Source organism: Triplophysa dalaica, chromosome 1 (genome assembly GCF_015846415.1).
Source record: "Triplophysa dalaica isolate WHDGS20190420 chromosome 1, ASM1584641v1, whole genome shotgun sequence".
In the NCBI taxonomy this organism is placed as follows: Eukaryota; Metazoa; Chordata; class Actinopteri; order Cypriniformes; family Nemacheilidae; genus Triplophysa; species Triplophysa dalaica.
This window is the reverse complement of record NC_079542.1, coordinates 6,227,427-6,249,489: the sequence shown is the minus strand read 5'-3', so window position 1 is coordinate 6,249,489 and position 22,063 is coordinate 6,227,427. Positions and strand designations below refer to the sequence as shown.

General features: G+C 38.1%; 2 protein-coding genes across 5 annotated transcripts in view; one reads left to right on the top strand and one right to left on the bottom strand.

Moving 5' to 3' along the window:
* Nucleotides 1–1,600: 1,600 nt before the first annotated feature.
* dhx38 (DEAH (Asp-Glu-Ala-His) box polypeptide 38) lies at nt 1,601–16,490 on the top strand. Of its 4 annotated transcripts, none has more exons than XM_056749563.1 (27): nt 1,601–1,672; nt 2,096–2,440; nt 2,798–3,003; nt 3,090–3,251; nt 3,340–3,502; nt 3,597–3,715; nt 3,925–4,004; nt 4,233–4,388; nt 4,478–4,639; nt 5,163–5,270; nt 5,350–5,471; nt 5,572–5,709; nt 5,806–5,992; nt 7,138–7,323; nt 7,826–7,966; nt 8,049–8,159; nt 8,257–8,373; nt 8,456–8,563; nt 8,659–8,771; nt 8,888–9,096; nt 10,147–10,301; nt 10,495–10,650; nt 10,935–11,069; nt 11,174–11,299; nt 11,820–11,915; nt 12,573–12,694; nt 15,422–16,490. In XM_056749563.1, exons 2-27 carry the CDS (start codon nt 2,124–2,126, stop codon nt 15,501–15,503), a joined length of 3,777 nt encoding a protein of 1,258 aa, XP_056605541.1. In that variant the 5' UTR covers nt 1,601–1,672; nt 2,096–2,123; the 3' UTR covers nt 15,504–16,490. The 4 variants fall into 4 exon arrangements, with proteins under 4 accessions (XP_056605541.1, XP_056605540.1, XP_056605539.1 ...); XM_056749562.1 differs by having other exon boundaries at nt 1,616–1,672; nt 2,093–2,440; XM_056749561.1 differs by having other exon boundaries at nt 1,622–1,770.
* Nucleotides 16,491–19,157: 2,667 nt separating this feature from the next.
* The window catches only part of LOC130427330 (polyamine-modulated factor 1-binding protein 1), a 149,096-nt gene continuing 146,190 nt past the window's right edge, over nt 19,158–22,063 (bottom strand). The window contains exon 33 of the mRNA XM_056754711.1: nt 19,158–21,768. Within this exon, the coding sequence (XP_056610689.1) occupies nt 21,766–21,768 (3 nt within the window). The 3' untranslated portion in view covers nt 19,158–21,765. The remainder of the gene's footprint in view (nt 21,769–22,063) is intronic.

The window sequence follows — 22,063 nt, the reverse complement described above, 5'->3', positions numbered from 1 at the left end:
TGCATGGTATCATGCTTTCAAAAAATGTTTGTAATACAGGTATGTGATCAAAGCATGAAAATATTGTCATAATACTTTTAGATGAATGCAGTGTCATTCAATGTCAGACAACATTCAGTTTCTGAAATGGTAGGATTGTAGCAAAGAGTTAAAGAAATGTACGCTTTTCCGAAATTGAAAATTTGTATAACGTGTTACCTATATCTGATGACTTGAAATTAACTCTTTTACTTAGACTTTTTAGGAATCATGCATTTGAGATATTTGAGTGTTTGTCGAAGATAGTTTTTGGCGAGAACACTTTTAGTGAAGTTGCGGATACATTCAACTGCTGTACAGTGTGTAAAGCACCTGTTCATATAATCACTGCACTTGTGTATGCTTGTCTAAGTAATTGTTTTAGCATTGCAGATACTGGGATTAGTTTCTAGCTTTACCAGGTTTAGCTTAAAGGGCAGTTCATCAAGAACTATTTTCTGCATGTTGCCAATCACGTTCAACATCAACATGTGGTTGCATGTTCATTTATGTAACTTCACAGCATATATTCTTTCACTCTGTTATTTAGTATCCTATTCTTTGTGACAGAAATGCAATGTTGCTTAATATCAGGTGGTTTAAGGGTTTGCATTAAGTAAATCATTCTTATACATGACATATTTGTATACATTTTAGATATGCTTAAATAATTTGTCTACAATTTTACAGTCCACATTTTCTCAGTGTATCCATCTAAATTCATATTTTTGAATTCACCCTTTACAAATTGTCACGGCTTGTTAGGAATTCTTATCCTTATTGCCATGTTTTGTTGAGAATTATTTTCCACAGAAATCATGTAGATTGATACTTTTTCTGCCTTCATGTTTATCTAACTACTGATGTTCAGACTTTCATGTTTGCGTGAATATTTAGGGCTGTAAACCATGTTTCAGTGTCATTTTAGTTGAGTGGAGAAAGTAAATTTACATCCATGATAAAACATAAGTGTGTTTGTCGTTGTCGACAACTGTTACGATAGTTCAACGGCAGTAAAAATCTTCGTTCAAGGCCTATATTATGGTTAAATCACGTTATATATTTAAAATAAAACTGTCTGCTTAGAAATATTTGTGGTACTGAATGAACACTACAGATGTACTGAATGAATTTCAATAAATGTTTACAAAACAGAAATACTATTGTGAATCATGAGTATCTGTAGATTGTGTTATACTTTGAACATGCATAAATTAACTTTTATTTACTCTTACTTATTTTACGGATGTTCAATACACAGATTAGTTTCGCACTGTATATTTATCAGTCTGTGTGAAGTGTTGAAAATAAATACATTTTTAAGAAGTATTAGTGAAAAATATTTAGGTATTGTTTACTCATACAAACCGATATGGCAAAACTTTAAAGCACATTTATTTATTTCATGCATATGTTTAAACAGACAGAGAAGATCAGTTAAATTATGTTAAACGTTTAATGGGTGATTATTTATGAGAATGTCTGAGACCGACATTAGATTATTGTTCTGTTTACAGACAAGAGTAAAAAGCATTTCCTGTACTGGTTTACCTTTTGCGCATGCGTACATGACGTCACGGGGCTGCGCATGCTGGGATTGCAATGGCGCCTTCCTGTACACATTGTTGACGTTAGCCGCTCAGCTGTTTCACGAGTAATATTTTCCTTTTAATATATACAACATAGCTGTCTCCTTTTGTAAGATAATTCTATGTATTAAGGTTTCTGAATACCGAGGATAGCGCTATAAAGGTAAAACTCGTTTATATGAGTAAATCATCGCTAACATCCAGTATTGTTTTGTGGTCTTCGTTATATAAATGAATTTGAACATGTTTTACCACCGTAACTATGGTTAATTTTCTCAAAATGAGGTTTGTCTATTAAATGTGAGCGTTGAATATAAGTGATATTGTGTAATATGACGGTGCTGGTTTATCGCTAAATGATGGCTATGGATGGTTATCGAAAGGACTACTGTGGTTATCTTAAGTTTTACAACCCTTTACAATAGCAAGTAATAAACTGTTAGTATATATACCTTTTTACATTATTATTGTTTTCTTTTCTATAGCAGAATAGTCACAGCGGAACACGTTGCTGAGATGGAAGATGATGCGTCCCTGCATCGACTTGAAGGCAGTGACCCCAGCGACCAGGTCGGGGGTCTCATTGTGAAGAAGAAGAGCGCTTCATCAGAACCACATGTGTTCAGAGCTCCAGCTCCTCGCACTTCACTCCTGGGTCTTGATCTACTGGCTGCCCAGAAACGCAAGGAGCGAGAGGGGAAGGACAGCCAGGACGACCAGCCCAAAAAATCTAAAGTGTCATCATACAAGGACTGGGAGGAGGCGAAAAGTGATTCTGGGTCTGATGACGAGGATCAGGAGGATAGTGACAACAGTAAAGTGAAGAAAGAAAGGTGAGTCATTTTGGTTTTGTCAGGTCACGTTGTTTTTATTAAATGACATTCATTCAAATTCAGTAAAAATAACATAGAAAATAAGTGGTGGTTAGTCTTACAGAAGGACGTATTTCATTTGTTTTTAATTTGTATTATTGTCTTAATAAATGTAATGTCAGTACAGTATATTATTAACTGTTAGCAATAACCTGACGTCGTTTTAAGAATGTGCATTTTACTTTTTATATAACACACTTTGCAATAATGATGCACTTAAAGTGTATTCTTTGTCATCCTTAGTTCTGTTTCGTTCACTTGTTTAAAGTTATCAGATGAACACCAATAAAGTTTGCTATTTGTAATGTGTCTTTGCAGGAAGTACCGTGTAACTGGTTCAGAAACGCCCTCAAACACTGGAGGGGTTAGTGAGGAGTTCCGACAGAAACATCAGCAGAGGGAGAAAGACAAACGTGAACATGGGGTCTATGCATCTTCCAAAGAGGACAAGAGCAGAGACCGGAATCGAGACAGAGATCAAGATCGCCATCATGACCGAGACCGAGATAAGAGAAAAGACAGAGGTAATCGAGGGGCTCCCGTGTGAAATCCTATCTGTGTTTCCCAGAGTTCAATTCTCTGATAGTTTCCTTTTATGCGGTTTGCCCAGATGAGCGTGAAAGCAGTCGCAGTCGAGGGTCCAGCAGCAGTCGCTCTGAGCGTGGGGATGGGAGCGTTAGGAGTGAGCGATCCCAGAGGGACTTTGGGTCAGAGCGTCTCAGCCGCGGTGCGCGGCGAGATGAGCCAGAATCACCTCGTAACAGATCCAAAGGTCAGTCACGCTTCCATATTTGCTCAAGATTTGTCCCTGAACTCTCAGATCATCTGTAGCAGTTTACATGTTTTTCACGCACACACAGACGTGCCCACTCCATCACGCTCCAGCTGGGATGAAGATGATAGTGGATATAACAGCTCACGCCACTCCCACTGGGAGAGCCCATCTCCCTCCCCATCCAGCAAAGAGTATGACCGCTCTGAGCGCAGCCATCGCTCTGGCCGGGATAGCGAGAGGAGGGACAAGTATGAATCACATATGTGTCTCATTGATTTATTATGTATCCGATGATGAACGCTGCATGTCTATGATCCAAACATTGTTGTTTTTGTTGTTTAGGTCAGTTAGAGCTCAATATCCAGCAGATACCCCCCTACCAACTCCCTCATACAAGTACAATGAGTGGGCCAATGACAGGAAACATCTGGGCTCCACCCCTCGACTGTCTCGAGGGAAAGGTAAGGACCGATTATAAATATATGTTGTAACAACTGGTTTATGTGGGATGTTTTGTCAATGATAATTAATTTGGGATTTTAAAAGGCTACCCATTTTTAGACATTTTGTCCAAATGCATGTTTGTAAGCATGAATATTATATAGATTTGAATCGTTAGATTTATGTGCAGTGGTTATAGACTCGCATTTATAGGACTTTTAATTTATAGGAGATAAAAGGGAGGACGGTGACAATGGCATCTTATTCGATAATGAGGACGAAAAGGAACAGTGGGAGGAGGATCAAAAGGTGAGTGATTTTATTAACTTCATTAATGCTGTTTTCTATACTTTAATTAGTTAATTCCAAAAAGTCATTTTCCTATTAAAAACATTTTAAGGCTCTAAACTGTATTGCTGAGCTGACATCAGTTCATTCGGGACATTATTTAGTATTAACCTTCGATCAGATATCTATTCCCACATAAGGTGGTGGTTTGGGGAGGACACGGTGTGTAATTGTGTTATGTCCAAATAGCAAGCGGATCGAGACTGGTACATGATGGATGAGGGTTACGACGAGTTCCACAACCCTCTGACGTCCAGCTCAGAAGAGTATGTGAAGAAGAGGGAGCAGATCCTACAGAAACAGACCCAGAAACGCATCTCAGCACAGAAACGGCAGATTAATGAGGTACAGCTGCACTTCTACAGAAGTTGACGTGTGGATTCCAAAATTGGCATCGCTTTTGTGGATATTGATGTACTCGTGTTTTTCTCCAGGATAATGAACGCTGGGAGACCAACCGCATGCTCACCAGTGGAGTAGTGCAGCGTTTGGAGGTGGATGAGGACTTTGAGGAGGACAATGCTGCCAAAGTCCACCTGCTCGTCCATAACCTTGTGCCGCCCTTCCTTGATGGAAGGATTGTGTTCACTAAGCAGGTAAAGACCATCATTCTAGCACCTTATGCGATTTTTCAATCTTTGCCACAATTGTATTTATTGCTGATAGCATTTTTGCACATTTTCCTTTGTTTTATATCATTTCTGAATCATTATTTTAATACATCTTTTGTACATTTTGTTTCACTATCAACTTTTTGTGGTCATTTATTTAAAGCTGCTTTGCAATAATGCACAATCTGATAAGAGCCATTCAAATACAACAATGTATTTCTTTGTTTATATGAAAGTTTTACTTAATTAATATAACATATAGGAGTTTATACTATAGTCTGTGTAATATTTGGACTGTGTTTCTCTTTCCCTTATCTTAAATGTTCTGCTTATAGACTATATGTTTAATGTACAGCTGCTTTGTAACAATGAAAATTGTAAATGGCGCTATATAAATAAAGTTGACTTGACAACATAATTCAATTAAATGCTGTTTTTAAGTATAAATCCCCTATCTTTGCCAAACTTGTGTGTCTTGCCCTTAATGATTTTTCTGTTGGTTCTGTAGCCGGAACCGGTCATTCCGGTGAAAGATCCAACGTCAGACATGGCCATCATCTCCCGGAAGGGCAGTCAGCTTGTCCGACGTCACAGAGAGCAGAAAGAGAGGAAAAAGGTACGTATAATTTTTTTAAACGATTGTCATGCGACTCTGCTCCCAGTATAGATGTACATATAACTGTTGTGTTCGACAGGCTCAACATAAACACTGGGAGTTGGCCGGCACTAAACTGGGTGATATCATGGGCATCAAAAAAACAGAGGACGGTGCAGCAGAGGGCAAACCTGTAGGAGAAGATGGAGCTGTGGATTACAAGTAACTCATTTTCACTGTTCACAATTTAACTGAACCTTATTATACAGTGTTATCAGATTTTCCGTTTGGTTTGCTCACCTTTTGTTTTAATAACATGCAGAGCGGATCAGAAGTTTGCCGATCACATGAAGGACAAGAACGAAGCCAGCAGTGAGTTCGCTAAAAAGAAAACTCTGTTAGAGCAGAGACAGTATCTACCCATCTTCGCCGTTCGCCAGCAGCTGCTCAACATCATCAGGTTCTGAACACAAACCCATACTTGTGTGAAGTGCTTTCACTCTTTGACTCGAGTAACTTAATGTGCTGATGCTTTGTTTTCTATGTACTCTGGCAGAGATAACAATATTGTGGTTGTGGTGGGTGAGACGGGCAGCGGAAAGACCACTCAACTGACGCAGTATCTTCACGAGGACGGTTACACGAGTTACGGTATGGTTGGGTGCACGCAGCCACGTAGAGTGGCAGCCATGAGCGTGGCCAAAAGAGTCAGCGAGGAAATAAACAGCAACCTGGGAGAGGAGGTGGGTGGCAGAAATGTCATGTAGTTAAACTCATTTACACATCCTCAAGTTCTTCCAAATCTGTATAAATTTCTTTGTTCTGATGAAAACAGAGGAAAATATTTGTAAGAATGCTTATAAACAAACAGTTCTTTGCCACCATTGACTACCATGGTAGAAAAATTGCTATAAAGATTTATTGGTTCTGTTGAACACAAAAGGAGATATTTTGAAGAATGAAGCAAAGTGTTCTAGGGCTATTTTGACTACCATTGTAATTTTTTCTACTATGAATATTCAATGGTGGCCAAGAACTGTTCTATTTTTAGGTGAACTGTCCCTTTAATACTGTATAAACGGTTTTAAAGCAGCAACATAAACAAAACATTACTGCGGATGCACGGTACTTCTGTTACACGTCCGCAAAGAATCCATGTAGATTATTTCTGAAGACAATCAAAAGAAATAACAAGTAAATGACATTTAATTGGAAGTTAAAAGGATGTCTTGCCAGTATTATTTTAATTTACCAGTAGAAGAACTGTTCCTTGGCTAAACTTAAATGCGACAAAGTTACACAACCCATTCAACATTTTATTTAATAAAAGCCATTTTTTTTATTTAATAAAATGAATATACAATTTAATTCAACATTATTTATTCAATATATTTAGTATACAATTAACTATCAATAAAAGTTAATAAGATAAATGAGATAAAATTTAAATAGTTATATTAGCCACTAGCCAAACTGATCAACAAACACAAAACAGAAGCAAACTGCGGGTCACGCGTCTGATGAAACGGTCTATATCAGTGCTTCCCAAACTGTGGGCAGCGGCCCCTGGTGGGCCGTATGAATTTTGCAGGGGGGGCTGATGTTTAAAATATTCAATTAAACAAGTACTGCATTTTAAACTGATCTTGTAAACTGATTATGTAGATTTTGTGAAACATATTCATATGTAGCAATATTGTGGATTTAAAATATGTTGGTTTAAAATAAATGTTATCATTTACCTTCATCAGAGTATGCTTTGAAAATTTCAATATGAACTTTTTTCTGTAAAACTTTGCTTTTCAAATAAAAGTCTCTCAAGTCTGTTACTTAAAGAGATTTGACCATGGAGTCGGGGCACTTTTCTTACTGTTCATTTGTATCCCAGGTTGGTTATGCAATCCGATTTGAAGACTGTACGTCAGAAAAGACTGTAATAAAATACATGACGGATGGTATTCTACTGAGGGAATCTCTGCGGGAATCAGACCTGGATCACTACAGCGCTGTTATCATGGACGAGGCCCATGAGCGTTCCCTCAACACCGACGTGCTGTTCGGTCTGCTCCGAGAGGTGAGCACCGATGTCCCCGTCAAGTGTTGCCAATAAAACGTGTTCATTTTTGTTCACAAGTCAATAGACTGATTGAAAAACAAATGATGTGTTTAAATTAAAAACAAAGTGAGATTGGCAGTGTGCATGCGAATGAAACCTGCTTAAAAGCTAGTTTAACAAACTGCTTTGTAAAAATGAAAATTGTAAAAAGCGCTATATAAATAAAGTTGAGTTGAGTTAAACAGTCACTAATGTGTGATGGTATAGCTTCAGTGGTCAAGTAAAACAGCTCATGTGACATGCATCCTATGCTTATGTTGTCACATTTAAGAACATAAATCGTATTAATAACTCCAGGTTGGTTGCAATCTATCTATCCTTCCGGTTTTCTTTTTCCACCTTTGCCTCGCTTTCGATTTCAACAAGGCAGCGGATTGAAATAAGTCTATACAGAGTCTAGGAGAAGTGTCTGATGACTCACATTTTACCTTTTTGCTTCAATATTTTTTGCTTTATTTAGGTGGTGTCCCGACGCTCAGACTTGAAGCTCATTGTCACGTCGGCCACCATGGACTCCGACAAATTTGCGTCATTCTTCGGAAACGTTCCTGTTTTCCACATTCCCGGCAGGACGTTCCCAGTGGATATCTTGTTCAGTAAGGTGAGGTGTTAAACGCGTCTTTAAATCAGGTTTAATGTGCTTCCTGAGATGTGTGCTGAAGATGTGCGTTGGTGTTCTTCAGACTCCTCAGGAGGACTATGTGGAGGCAGCTGTGAAACAAGCCTTGCAGATTCATCTCAGCGGGATGTCGGGCGATATACTCATCTTCATGCCTGGTCAGGAGGACATTGAGGTGAGGAGGGTTTCCACCCCACATATAAGCCTTATTAAAGTGGATTTCAACAATATGATGTTCGGATAACAAGCGTGTTACATACGTGGTGCTGTAGGTGACCTCAGATCAGATTGTGGAGCGATTGGAGGATCTGGAGAATCCCCCGCCTCTCGCAGTCCTGCCCATTTACTCCCAGCTGCCCTCAGACCTGCAGGCCAAGATCTTCCAGAAGGTAAATGTTCGCGAGCATTAGATCATCTCCTAAAGTCATATATTTAAAGATGCACAGGCTTCATTTTTGTACGTACCGACAGGCTCCGGATGGAGTGAGGAAATGCATAGTTGCTACAAACATTGCCGAGACGTCTTTGACGGTGGACGGCATCATGTTTGTGGTGGATTCAGGTTACTGCAAAATGAAGGTAAAACCACATCATGTAGCATTGATAAGCTGCTATACAGTGTAAGGAACGTCCAAAAGAATTCTCACGCTAATCTAAGTGTTTCCTGTGTGTAGGTGTTCAATCCACGCATCGGCATGGATGCACTGCAGGTGTACCCCATCAGTCAGGCCAATGCGAACCAGCGGTCAGGAAGAGCTGGCAGGACAGGGCCCGGACAGTGTTACAGGTAAGGAAACGTTAGGTTTTACTTAAGATCATGAGATGATGCTTCACCATTCTGCCCCCTTCAGGTATTTCTGTGATACCTAGACATTCATGAGATCTTATGATTGTTTCGGTTAGGTTATACACGCAGAGCGCTTACAAGAATGAGATGCTCACCACCACTATACCAGAAATCCAGAGAACTAACTTGGCCAACGTCGTGCTGCTACTGAAGTCTCTAGGAGTGCAAGACCTTCTGCTCTTCCACTTCATGGACCCTCCACCTGAAGACAACATGCTGAACTCCATGTACCAGCTGTGGATTCTGGGGGCACTTGATAATACAGGTTAGACCGGCCAAAATGTCCTTATTTTATTGTGCAAGTGTCATTGAGGCAAACTCTGAGAATCTGACTAGTTAACTTTGACTAGCCTGAATTTGAGAATTGTTCATTCGTGGCACAATATATTAACCCACTAGTTAAAAAATGTGTAGGCCATTCCAAATTTTCAGCATTTTTTGATGCTGAATGCATGTATTGTTGTTATTCCAGTCCAGTGTCTGTTGAATTTCAACAAGATCTAACCTCAGGAGTGACATTAAGTCATCCAGCAGTAATGTGAAAGACTGACAGCATGAAAAATGTCATGAAAATTAGGGTTGTCAAAAAAATATTTTTGAACTTTGCCTAAATAACATGTTCAAATAATACTGTTGTATTGCTTAAAAGTGAATATAAACTTGTTTTCTTTGCCGTTTATTTTGACCTGTTTCTCCAGTTTTTATTTTCAGTTTTTATAAATGCAAATAAAATCAATATTTTTAAATTCACAGAATGATAATTTAACCTTAACACATGCCTGAAAATGGTACATTTTAAAATCAGGAAAACTGATCTTGAAATGGTTTCTTACTTTTTTCCTCGGCTGTATTATGATGTGAAAAAAGAAACTATTTTAAAGGTAACTTGGATTCTAGCAGTGTAGATTAAAATAATAATGAATTCCCGCAGTAAAGTATTAAAGGTCTTAACTAAATTCTTACTTGAAGTTGCAACTAAAGTATGATACTCCATGGAGGGACCAGCAAAGGATTTTGTTCTTATTCTCTCAGGGTTTGTAGAGATTTGACTGTGCGAAGCACTTTTTCTTCATGCTCTCGTTCATGTTAACAGCAGATTATTTCTGATAAAGGTCTACCTGCTCTGCTTCTTTCCCCACTCTCTCACTAATCTTCTTAGTCTGTCAAATAATCTGTGAAATCTGAGCTGCGTAAACGCTTAATCTGAATCTTTAAGCAGAATCACTTTCCCACCATCAGCACTTTTGAAACCAGGTGCTTAAAATGTCATTTGACTTGTGCTTGTATTTGAGATTGCTGTCTTTTCTCATCTCAGGTGCCCTGACACCCACCGGGCGGCTCATGGTGGAGTTTCCTCTGGATCCGGCTCTCTCTAAAATGCTCATTGTGTCATGTGACATGAGCTGCAGTGCTGACATCCTCATCATCGTGTCCATGTTGTCTGTACCATCCATCTTCTACAGACCAAAGGTAACCAAATGTTAAATTTTTGAACTTTTAATCATTTCATTTAAATTTTGTTAATCAACATTGTTTGTATTATCCTAAAAAAAACCTGATAAAATATTTTAAAGAATGTGGGGAGTTTATATATTTTTATACATATCTTGTATAGCTGTGCATGTTTATGGCTGCTGAATTGTATCTTCTGTGACTTGTCTAGGGTCGTGAGGAGGAAAGTGACCAGGTGAGAGAGAAGTTCTCTGTGCCTGAGAGCGATCACTTGACCTACCTTAATGTTTACCTGCAGTGGAAGAACAACAATTACTCCAGCATCTGGTGTAATGATCATTTCATTCACACCAAAGCCATGCGTAAGGTACGCCAGTCTGACCCATGCAGGTTCATGTCTTAAAGGGGCAGTATGCACTTTTTATCAAGCCATTTTGCCTTTTTAAATGTACCTTTAAGACTTTTGTGTAAACAAACTCTCTGCATTTGTTATTACCAACATCACAGACTTATCGGCTGTGAGTTTTCTATCATGTCCACTGTTGGTCCTAGTATAGAGAAACACAGAATTTTGTGATTCTTCTGAATCTTCTTCAAGTGTGTTTTTTGAAATGAGATTGTGTGTTAACTATCTGTATGAATGCATCACAGGTGCGTGAGGTGCGAGCTCAGCTCAAAGACATCATGGTGCAGCAGAAAATAAATCTGGTCTCCTCCGGCTCAGACTGGGATGTGATCAGGAAATGCATCTGTGCTGCGTACTTCCACCAAGCTGCTAAATTAAAAGTAAAGTACACAATGACCAACAGATGAACTTTAAACTCAATGTTCCATTTATGAATACAACACACGAGAAAGAGGTTTTCTAACCCCTGTTTGCATGTGTTTAGGGAATAGGGGAGTATGTGAACGTGAGAACCGGTATGCCGTGCCATCTACACCCCACAAGTGCACTCTTTGGGATGGGCTACACCCCAGATTACATCATCTACCATGAGCTGGTCATGACCACTAAGGTACTTACCATACTTCGTATTTACAATTCTTGAACGTAAATGGACTTGAAATAGTATGTGAGACGGTTAGTTCACATGCTTTGACACACTTAGCATAAAATAAAGAAACCACAAACAATGCCAATAAACAAAATGGCACTTTTGAATTAGGCCTGGGCAGTTAAACTATAATATTTTCATGCCTTTTTCGCCAAGTATATTCAAAATGTGTTTTCAGGGTAATAATAACCTGAATGTGTTTTAACCAAGTCAGAGACTTGTAATTCTGAACCTTTCAATCATTTTTTGAACTGATTCATTGATTCACTTAATCATTTTTACTAGCAAGGTATTGATGGGAGCCATTGCTTATACTTATGTAGCATAGCCGTTTCTTAAAGAAACTTAAAATCATATTCACAATGTATGCTAATGTCAGCATCAAAATGACATTACATTTCTTATAAATATTATACATATCGGCCTTCCTAGTCAACAGTAATTTGTTGATGTTTTTGGCTTGTGTGTGTTTGTGTTTCAGGAATACATGCAGTGTGTGACAGCAGTGGACGGCGAGTGGCTGGCTGAACTCGGGCCCATGTTTTACAGCGTCAAACAAGCAGGGAAGACCAGACAGGTGATTGACACTCTTGAAATATTACACCAAGCATCTCATGCAATTCTAGGGATGGGCATTTTTTTATCATATTTCATTTCGAGTACTGGACAGGTTTAAAAAACGAGTACTCGTTTAATTGGGGGCGGGGCATAAAGGAGGCGGGGCATACTGTTTACTATCGCATATTTGTCTGTCAGTGTCTGACGGTAAAGTCTCTTATGCTCGTCTGGCTTGTCTGTCTGATAGTAGTGGTCTCACCTGACATTTTGTTTCCAAATAAACTGGTGAGGACCAGCGTTTTACTCCATTCTTTTGAACAAACTTGTAGTAGATTTATATCTTTTGTATGCTGGTTGGCTCTGCACATTTAGCACTTTCGTCAAGTATATCAGAGTATAACCAGTCATCGCTGTGTCCTTTCAATCTCACCTTCTGTGCTTTGGACTTGACTCTGGACTGCAAACTCTCGCAACTCAACCAATCAAATCTCTGGGTACCACCGGAAATGCCAGTATAAACAATCAGAAAGAGAGACAATAATAATTACATTAAAAAAATTATTTATAGACCCAAACGATTATCGTTTTCATCATCGATCGTCGCACTCGAGTACTCGTGCCCATCCCTATACAATTCTCTTTTTTGCTCTTGCTCACGTTTCGGTCCCTGTTTTAGGAGAACCGACGCAGAGCCAAGGAGGAGATCACCAACATGGAGGAGGAGATGTCCCTGGCGCAAAAGCAGATCATAGCACGCAAAGAGGAGCAGGAGAGGAAGAACAACTTCGGCAGCACCCGGTACCCTAATTTTCAAAAACTTTTCAGAAACGACTCTCGTACAAAATCTAAATCGTCCTATTTGGCAGGAAGTCGACGTGCTGAAATACTAATGTCCCAATTTTTGTGCACGCTATTATCCCCCCGCCCCTCCCTACCCTTCCTCCGTCTTTCTCATCTCTTTCCTCACCTGCCGTCGTCTTGTCTTCTGCGCGCCGAGCTTTTCTCACCTCTCATTTCCACAGGAGAGAAAAAGAAATAATATTGACCCCGGGCTGATCCCCATTACTGTAGCAATTTAAATCGTGCCGGCGCAGAGAGGCAGACGCAAATTTTCACACTAATCCCGGAAATTAATTTTACACACACCTGTCAGCTCCACAAAGCAATAAAATAACACTTTATTAATTAATCAGAACTGTTATCTCTGTATGGAAGCCTTCGGCAGACTGTCTGCATGATGGACGTCCTGACAATAATCACATTAAATGTGGGGATTAGACATTTGATTTGCGCGATAGGGGATGTGGATAATGAAGGTGTCGGGTCTCTCTCGGGTTCTGATGCCGCCTTATGGTTTTAAATAAGCCGGCAGAATGATGCTGTCTGATCTTTTGATGAGATCAGAGCTCATCTGACCTGACCTGAATTGTGCAGCCGGCACAGGACACAGAGGACAGAGCTGTGTGCTCCATAGAGAAGAACACGTTTTTATTGTTTCGCTAAAGGTAATTTACCCAAATATGTTGATTCTTTCATCATTTACTCATCTTCCTGCCATCTCTGTTGAACCGAAACAAATCATTTTATATTACGACGTTATCATCAGATGTGTCATATGTGACTAGTTGTCATGTGTGTAATATACATTTTGTTTTGTAATTCTTAAAAAGCCCACTTGTGTTAGATGTACATTGAACAGCAGATAAAAGACAGGTATACTGAGGGACACGTTCATTGAGTTTGTGCTGGAGGGTCATGGCCTGATGGATGTGAGGAAGAGAGCGAAGTGCAGCGCTGTAATTAAAGATGATAGATCGCCCTGTCAACCGCATCACATCTGTGTGCCGCAGGTCCACCAGAAACAAACTCTCCTTTTTTCTACTCTAACCTCCTTACTGCTGTTCATTCTTCTCATGTGGCTTTACAGCAAATCTTCGATTTCTGTCACTGCATGGCACATTAGAGTTAAATCATATAGAACCCCTGGTGTATCGGATTCATTTTTATGGCCAAACTCACACCATTGGTTAATCCAGATGTTTCTCTGTTTAAACAAACAGAGAAGTGGCGAATCATCCGGTGTGTAGTCTCTTCTTTGTTTAGCAAATCTTACAAATAAGAGAGTATTTAACGATGAGGTAATATGCTGCAAATCTCATATTAATCTTGAGTACCTATAGAGTAGTATTGCATACGTCGTATCTTTGAACAGTATTTAGTTTGATCAATTTTATAGAAGAGAGATACAGCTGTACGATTGTTTCTGGAGAAAGACGAGTAGCAGGTGCGACGGAACTACAGCATGAGCACACAATACATCATGACTTTATCCGTTCGTGTTGTTTACATTTTGCACTTACACGCCGATTGCCAACAAAACACAAACATATGACTTAGTTTGACTTACCGTGTGCAGTTCATGTCCGGCTTCTCTTAGCACTGGGATCGTGCCATCTATCAGTTTATAATATATACTATTACGAATGGAAAAAAATATCTATATTTTTATTCTTATGACATATGAATTATTCAGCTATTTTTTATACAAGTAGTTCATCTTCCTATTTAAACTTCTCATTGTAGTTTGTCAGTTTTGTCTGGCACTTTTAAAGTGGGTGTAACACGCAGGGTTTCTGCCACTCTCATATTAATCTTGAGTACCTTTAGAGTACTATTGCATACGTCCATATCTTGGTAGAGGATTCAGTTAAATCACATTTATAAAAGATAGATACAGCTTACGATTACTTCTGAAATCAAACCGTGCGTGTGGGGGGGAGGGGCAGGCTGAACTAAAGCACAGTGTCAACAAAACACAGACATCAGTTTCACTCACTGCATGTGGTTCATGCCCGGCATCTTTTAGCGCTGGGGCGGCTCCATATATCAGTTTCAAACAATCTCCAAATCCAGCGTTATATCCACAGTTTATATAACATTCATCACCCATATGCAGTGAACAAACAAACACCTGAACTTCTCAAACGCATGCTCTCTGTCTCTCCTGCACACAAGTGAAAGTGACGTCTGCACATGCTCCTTCTCCTGCTCTCCTGTGGTTGTGCTGCCTGCTTTTCCCGGAGAATTGTCCAATAAGGGACTACGAAAAGTTGTTACGAAACAGTTTTATATGTTCGAAAAAAAACTTTCCGACACCTGTACGATCGCTGGGGGAGTGTATTGAGCACAGAAATACTACGTTATACGCCCAACTCGTTTTTTGGACAAGTTGACCATGTTAAGCATAAGACATTTGTGAATGTTAAACATCCGTTTAACATTGTGAAGAAGACAGAATGCATAACACATCATTGCAGCACCCCTTTAAGATCGATTGTAATGTTCCTCATGTAGAATCTATTTAAATAAATCAATCTGCTAAATAACACAATTTTAACTATTTATGGCGTTTTATTATTCCACCATTGGCAGGTGTGGCCAAATGGTTTGGACTTCGTGCTGATATTTGTTGAGATAGAATTTTGACAAGTCTTCTAACATAACAATCTTTTTATTTCCCAACAGATCAATAATGATCTGCACCCCAGGACGTAAAGAGGAAGCACCCATGACACCAAAACGAACACCTTCACGATTTGGCTTGTAATGCTTGCTTGAATGATGTAAAACGTCATCATGTTCATCATGGTGTGACTTGTAGATTATTTTTATTTTAATGTGATCATCACTGCGCCGGTCACATGCAGTTGACTGTGTTGGCCAGCAGTAGGAGCAATTGTATAAGGGAAAAATCATCAGATTGAAGAGTTGCTTGTGTCTCTTTTGGACTGTATGAACTGAGTGTATAACAGTACTGCACTTGAATTTACTGGTCAAACATTGATTTTAAGTCAAGTGCAAACACATTCTTCAACATACCCATAGAATTCAATGACTTTTTTAAATGCAGCATTATTTTTGTTGGGATAAAACATCTGGGCTTTTTTCAGTGTGTTTGTGATCAGGAACAGTAGCATTTATTCATGGACTGCTGTAATATTCACTTTATTGTGGAATTATAATTTACGTTCCGTCATGTTTTGACTTGTGAAATGTAGCCGTTGTTTCATTCTTTCAGAGAACACAGAGAGCGTCCATGAATATTAACTTCCTGTACTTTGATAGGTTAATTCCCCGCGGATGTACCACGTCTTTGTTATTCTGACAAAAACATTGCTAGAATATTTCATCATTCGGCTGAAATCAACACTGACCAGGAGTCACATCCTGCATCTCCTTTGATGCAATTGGGTTGCAAGTCATTGAGCAGATCTACAGTGTACAGAAAGAGATGACATGCTTAGACTGCTGTGAAGTGAGAAAAAACTAAATAATCAACTGCCTCTCACTGAGGGTCATTTCTGTAAGTCCTGTTTGTAGCTTTGATGTGTGAAAAGCTTTCATCTGGCCTTATTTTCAATGTGTACAGTATAGCTGTATATTGTGTTTGTAGGGCTTTTATTGTCTTGATGGTTATTGGGGAGGGGTAAAAATGGGAAAGTTGATATTTTTTAAATGTTCAAATGTTCACAGTGACTGATTTGTGTTCATTGTAGATTTTTTTTGTTCATTAATAAACATCTATATTAATGTTTTTGGTATACAAAAAGTTACTTGCATCAGACATTTCGCACTGTGACCAATGAGTAAAAAAAGAAGTACTTGGCAAACAAACTGTTTTAAAGAATTTACAAAACTTATTTGTTTGCCGAGACCGATGCTTGCTAGTTTTTTTTAAATAATAAAACATTTTACTATTGCTGTAAACGCTATTGTCAAATTTTCAAGAGAAAAACATGACCATCATTGTCTTGTTAAAAAAAAGCTCTCAGGTGTTCAGACAAATGTAATCTATTGATCCATCAACCGAATCAGTTCTGTTTAGGATATAAGATCAATGAAACGACGCTTAAATTATTATAGGTGCCATTTGCAATAGTCCCAGCACTGACATTTACGTCTGTTTACAAAATCCACATCATTACTGGAAGGTCATGCACCAAACAACTAATGTTTAACACAATTCACTACCATAATAGGAAATGACAATTGTGGTCAAAAGTGCCCCAGAACTGTTTGCTTTCCTACATTCTTCTGTTCAACAGAAGATATTTATAAAGCATTTTTCCTACTATGGTAGGCAAAAATAATTGGCTGCATAATATTTGAACTTGACAAGCAGTCTCAACTTCATTGTTTGAGCGTTCCAGTCATTGTTTGACTCCATCTCAAAGACTTGTGAACATGTCTACTTTATCGCCATTAGTCCTGATCAGATGATCACAAAGACGTAAACATCCCGCAATTGAATTATTCAACACAGCCAGGGGGCATTTAATCAGCTGTCCATCAAACAGACAGGTGAGCTAATAGTTTCTGATTATAATGATTGATGATCTGCTAGAAGCCGAACATCATTTTGACACGCACTGTATTTGTTTTCTTCATTTTGCAAGGCATTATCATGAACATGAGGCCACAATGGTACATATAGGTCACATACATAATGTTGAAGTAAGTCAGTTGAGCTCTTTATTGTAACACACAATGAGTTATGAGAATATTTTCTGAACTCAACAAGGTCATTGCGTTATGTTTAAAGGGACAGTTCACCCAATAATACAAATTATTTCATCATTTATTCGCCCGCATGTCATTCCAAACCTGTATGACCTTTTTTGTGGAGCACACAAAGATTTTTTGAGAATTGTCTCAGTGGTTTTGTGTCCATACAGTGGAATTCAATTTTCTTTGGTAACCGACATTCTTCAAAATATCTTTTGTGTTCTGCAGATAAAAAGAAAGTCATGCAGGTTTACCATGAGGGTGAGATGACAGAATTCTCCTTTTTGGATGAACTATCACTTTAAAAAAAGTTTTTATTTACTCACCCTTGATGACTTTCTCCCGCAGATCACAAAATTGAATATTTCAAATAAATTGCTGACCGAATAGGACTGGCTCCCATTCACTTCTATTGTACGAACTAAAAACCAATGGAATTTAAAGAGGATCTGTTAACGACATGCTTCAAAATATCTTCTTTTGTGTTTTGCGAAAGAAAGTCATACAGGTTTGAAACAACAAGAGGGTGATGATGTAGTTGATGAGGGTAAATGATCACAAAATTTGTATTTTATTTGATGTTATGTTTTGTTGTTAATGGTAAATGTTAAAATGAGAGTGCACATGTAGTACAGTATAAGGTTGTTTTGTGTGTGTGAACATGCCCTAACTCTTCCCCCTCATCGGGGTCTTCGAAATGAACCCCTCAGTCACTTTAATGAGGCAAGTCTCTGATATTGGCTGACATTTTAAAATCCTCTTTCTGAATGGCAGTGGCAGCAGTCATCTTTACAAGAGATTTCTGCTGAAGGTCTTTGCAATGAGGATGGGAATTATAATGGCCCTGGTGTCACTGTGACTGGGAGCCAGTGGCTTAGTAAAATCTCACCTCGCAGATGAGTTTCGGCATCCCCATATGCTTCGGTCTGTTCATTTTACAGTGGTCTTTAGAACTGATGCCCTCTGCTGCGTTCTGAGATTTGGGGTGAACACATAAGTGGTGATCATGTCATGTACTTGTCAGTGCCAACAAAGAGAAACGCAATAAAGGGTGATTCTTCATTGCATCTTTCAATAGGACCAACACGAGTACTGCCATTCAATGCCTCAAATCTAAAAGGACAAATCAGAATTAACTTCATATTCAAGTTCACTTTATTTACCCTCTCGTCATTTCAAACCCGTATGACATTCTTCTGTTTTTAAGAATGTTGGTAACCAAACAACACTGAGTCTCATTGATGTCCATTGTACGGACACGAAACCACAGAGATATTTCTCAAAAAGTATTTTGTTTTCTACAGAGGCAACATTTTTATTTGTGGGTAAACCACACTCTTAAAAACAAAGGTGCTTAAAACGTTCTTCACAGCACTACCATAGAAGAACCATATTTTTCTTACATTTTTATAATCTCAAGTGAAGCACCTTATTTGTAAAAGTGTAATCGCTTTAAAAGTTTGAAACAAAATGAGGGTAATGACAGAATTACATTACATTATAGAAATACATTATATTACATTTTTCTCAATACATAAATTATATAAACACCAGGTCAAATATGAATTATTTTACTACCTTAAATGACATGCATGCTCATACAATAAAAATATAAAACCTATATAGATATTTGTACTCACATATTTGGTCACATTATGTTATAAAGTAAATAAATTAAGAATTTATTCAAGACAAAAACTTTTGATTGTTTATTAATTGTAGAACATAGTCAGCATACATGGCTTACAATAAGTTTATACCAACCAGGGTTTGCAGACAAAAAAGTTTTTATTTTGCATAATTGATTTCTATTTGTATTATTCGTGATGTTTAGCCCTGCACATTTGCATTGTTCCGTTATTTTGTTGTATGTCCTCTTTTGTCTTTTGTGTAACTTTAATAAACAAAAACTTCATTATTGCTACTGAGCAACAGCAATAGTCCATATGCAATACCATATTTCCGTATTATATAAAACAGTATCTATAGTATTACAGTGGATGTATAGCAACATTTCATACATCGCAACTTCACTTTATTAATCTACATAGAGTTTATCTCATTTAAATGACTGCTGCTGATTTCTTCCGTGTACATGAATAAAGTTACATTACATGTTAAACACAACCAGCCACAGATGAGCATGAAAATCAGTTGTGTTAACATCAACAGTGCTGCACAAATGCACATGGCCCAAGAATTATTTATGCTAGCGTTCACAATTCGTCCTCATTACTGTATAATCACACACTTGCTTTGCATGTGATTATGGCTGTATAGCTGCTGGCTACAGTGAGTGTGTGGGAAGTCAGTTAAAACCCAAACGCAGGGTATTAATAACAATTATTGGCATCCCTTAGTTTCTACAGACACCTTAAGTGTCTCTTATTGACTGTTGAGCTAGATAGAATGTTGCCTATTGATTTTGCCCGAGCAGAAAGAGGTGTCCTGCTCTTCCCGTATGGAAAGGATTAAACCAACTCTAGTATAAACACAACCAAGATGGGAAATGTTAAGTTTGGTTGAAATGAAAAGCTCAGATTTGAAAGTTAGTTTTCTTGTAGAAATTAGTTTCTTGGATTGATGAAAATTGAAAAGTTTGTCGCAATTATTGACTGATTTATGTTCAGAGGGAACACATGATGACAGTGAATGAAGAATAACATATCTGTTCATTCTGTTATATATATTAGACATTCAGACATTTTTATGATTCAACCTTCACCTTAACAACCACAAACTCCAAAAAAGGAGCAGCAATTAAACATTAACAATACATCTATCACAGGACATAACATATTCATGACATATTATATTCAAAATCATATAATATTATATGCAATCAAATTAGACAATGCTAAAAATAGATTCATTTTAAATATGATCTATTTTATAATATTTCTTATACGGATTTCTCTATTTATTGGATACCATAGTATGTAAACAGGTGGGTGTGGCTAAATCAGGTGTGAATAAGACACATGAAGACTACATTTACATTTACGCATTTGGCAGATGCTTTAATCCAAAGTGATTTACATTGCATTATCCTATACATTTGTTTCTAAGTATGTGTAATCCCCTGGGATCAAACCCTCTACCTTGTCGTTTGTTAACCCCATGCTCTTACCACTGAGCTACAGGAAAGCATAGATGAACAGAGAACCTACAGACGATCCCAAAACATGTACATTGAATCATTTAGCAAATGCTTTTATCCAAGGCGACTTAACAAATAAGGTAAACAATGGAAGCATTTAGTAAAACACAAGTGATATGCATAAGTGCAATAAAACTGGTCTCAGTTAGCCAACCACAGTATATGAAGTCAGGTGTTGACGGCAGAGATGTGCTTTTAGCCGATTCTTAAAGATGCAACAACGGGAGCTTAGTATGAGGAGACGCGACATCTGTGGTGTAGACCTGGTTTGGGTTTCTACAATCAAACCACAAATTATTCAGGCCCCAGATATCATTTTTGAATGTTTTATTGTGGGTGCAGGTCTTTGAATATAGCAAAATAAAGTCAACTGTGACATATTCTACCTTAAATTTCTTCAAACATGATGTGGAATAGTACAACTGATAAAAGTAATGTATCATTTATAAAAGTTTTATACTTATATATAACTTCTGACACTTTGACCTGACTATGTTTTGCTTAAGTGATTTTCTATAATGGCTAATGGAACCTTTTTACACCACAGATGGAAGAAAATTAAGCATAGCTTATTACTTTTGATTTGGGTAAAAGCGTCTGCCAAATGCATTAATGTAATTGGACAGCTATTTAACTTAATCCATTACATACATTTCTATCAAAGTCATCTGACATTATCAAGATTAGTTTGTTCGGACTTAGATTTTATTACCATTTTCTAAACTATACTGAATAAACAATAATGGGAGAAATGTTGAAGGTGTCTGAATAAATTTTGGTCTGATTATATATATATATATGTATATATCTTAATTGTGGTACGTAATATGTAACCATGAAATTGAACAGGTTTTGGTCACACTGCCTCACTCCTAGTATAAAATGGCATGCATGAGGGTATCATTTGACAAAACATATTTTAAACGATCAAAAATGAACAAACAACATTTCCATCCATAGAGATTGAAAGGATCATTTGATTGTGACCCCACAAGTCATGTTTGAAGTGCAGGAGGCATTTTCAGTGACGTTCTTTGCACTCTTTCAAGGCACTCTGTGTAGTACAGGCGGGTCCAGGCGCCGGTACACACTCATCTGAGCAGCGGGAGGTCAAGAAAAAACCTTCTTCATCCTCCGGTTCTGTTCACTGTGGGCAACAAGCAATATGCCATTTTCAATCACAGCCACCAGACCATAAACAAGGCCATTAGCGATTTCAACTGGCCCAGACTATTAACTAAACCACAGAACACATACCGTCCATCACTTGTCAGCCCATGTGTATGTTAAAATATTCGAGACATAAACTTGGACATTTTATACCAACTGCTGACATTATTTGTTTCATGCATGAAATCAGTTCTCAAGTTGCATTCTCTAACACTGGGTTCACACCAAACGTGAAGCAAGCGTTTTGCACGAGTAAATTACTTTCAGCGTCA

Bases quoted from the DNA above. Each gene is read 5' to 3' on its own strand.
- dhx38 (XM_056749563.1), top strand. From the start codon at position 2,124: ATGGAAGATGATGCGTCCCTGCATCGACTTGAAGGCAGTGACCCCAGC. The intron at 4,640-5,162 runs GTAAAGACCATC...TTGGTTCTGTAG, and splicing joins GGATTGTGTTCACTAAGCAG to CCGGAACCGGTCATTCCGGT. The intron at 5,472-5,571 runs GTAACTCATTTT...AATAACATGCAG, and splicing joins GATGGAGCTGTGGATTACAA to AGCGGATCAGAAGTTTGCCG.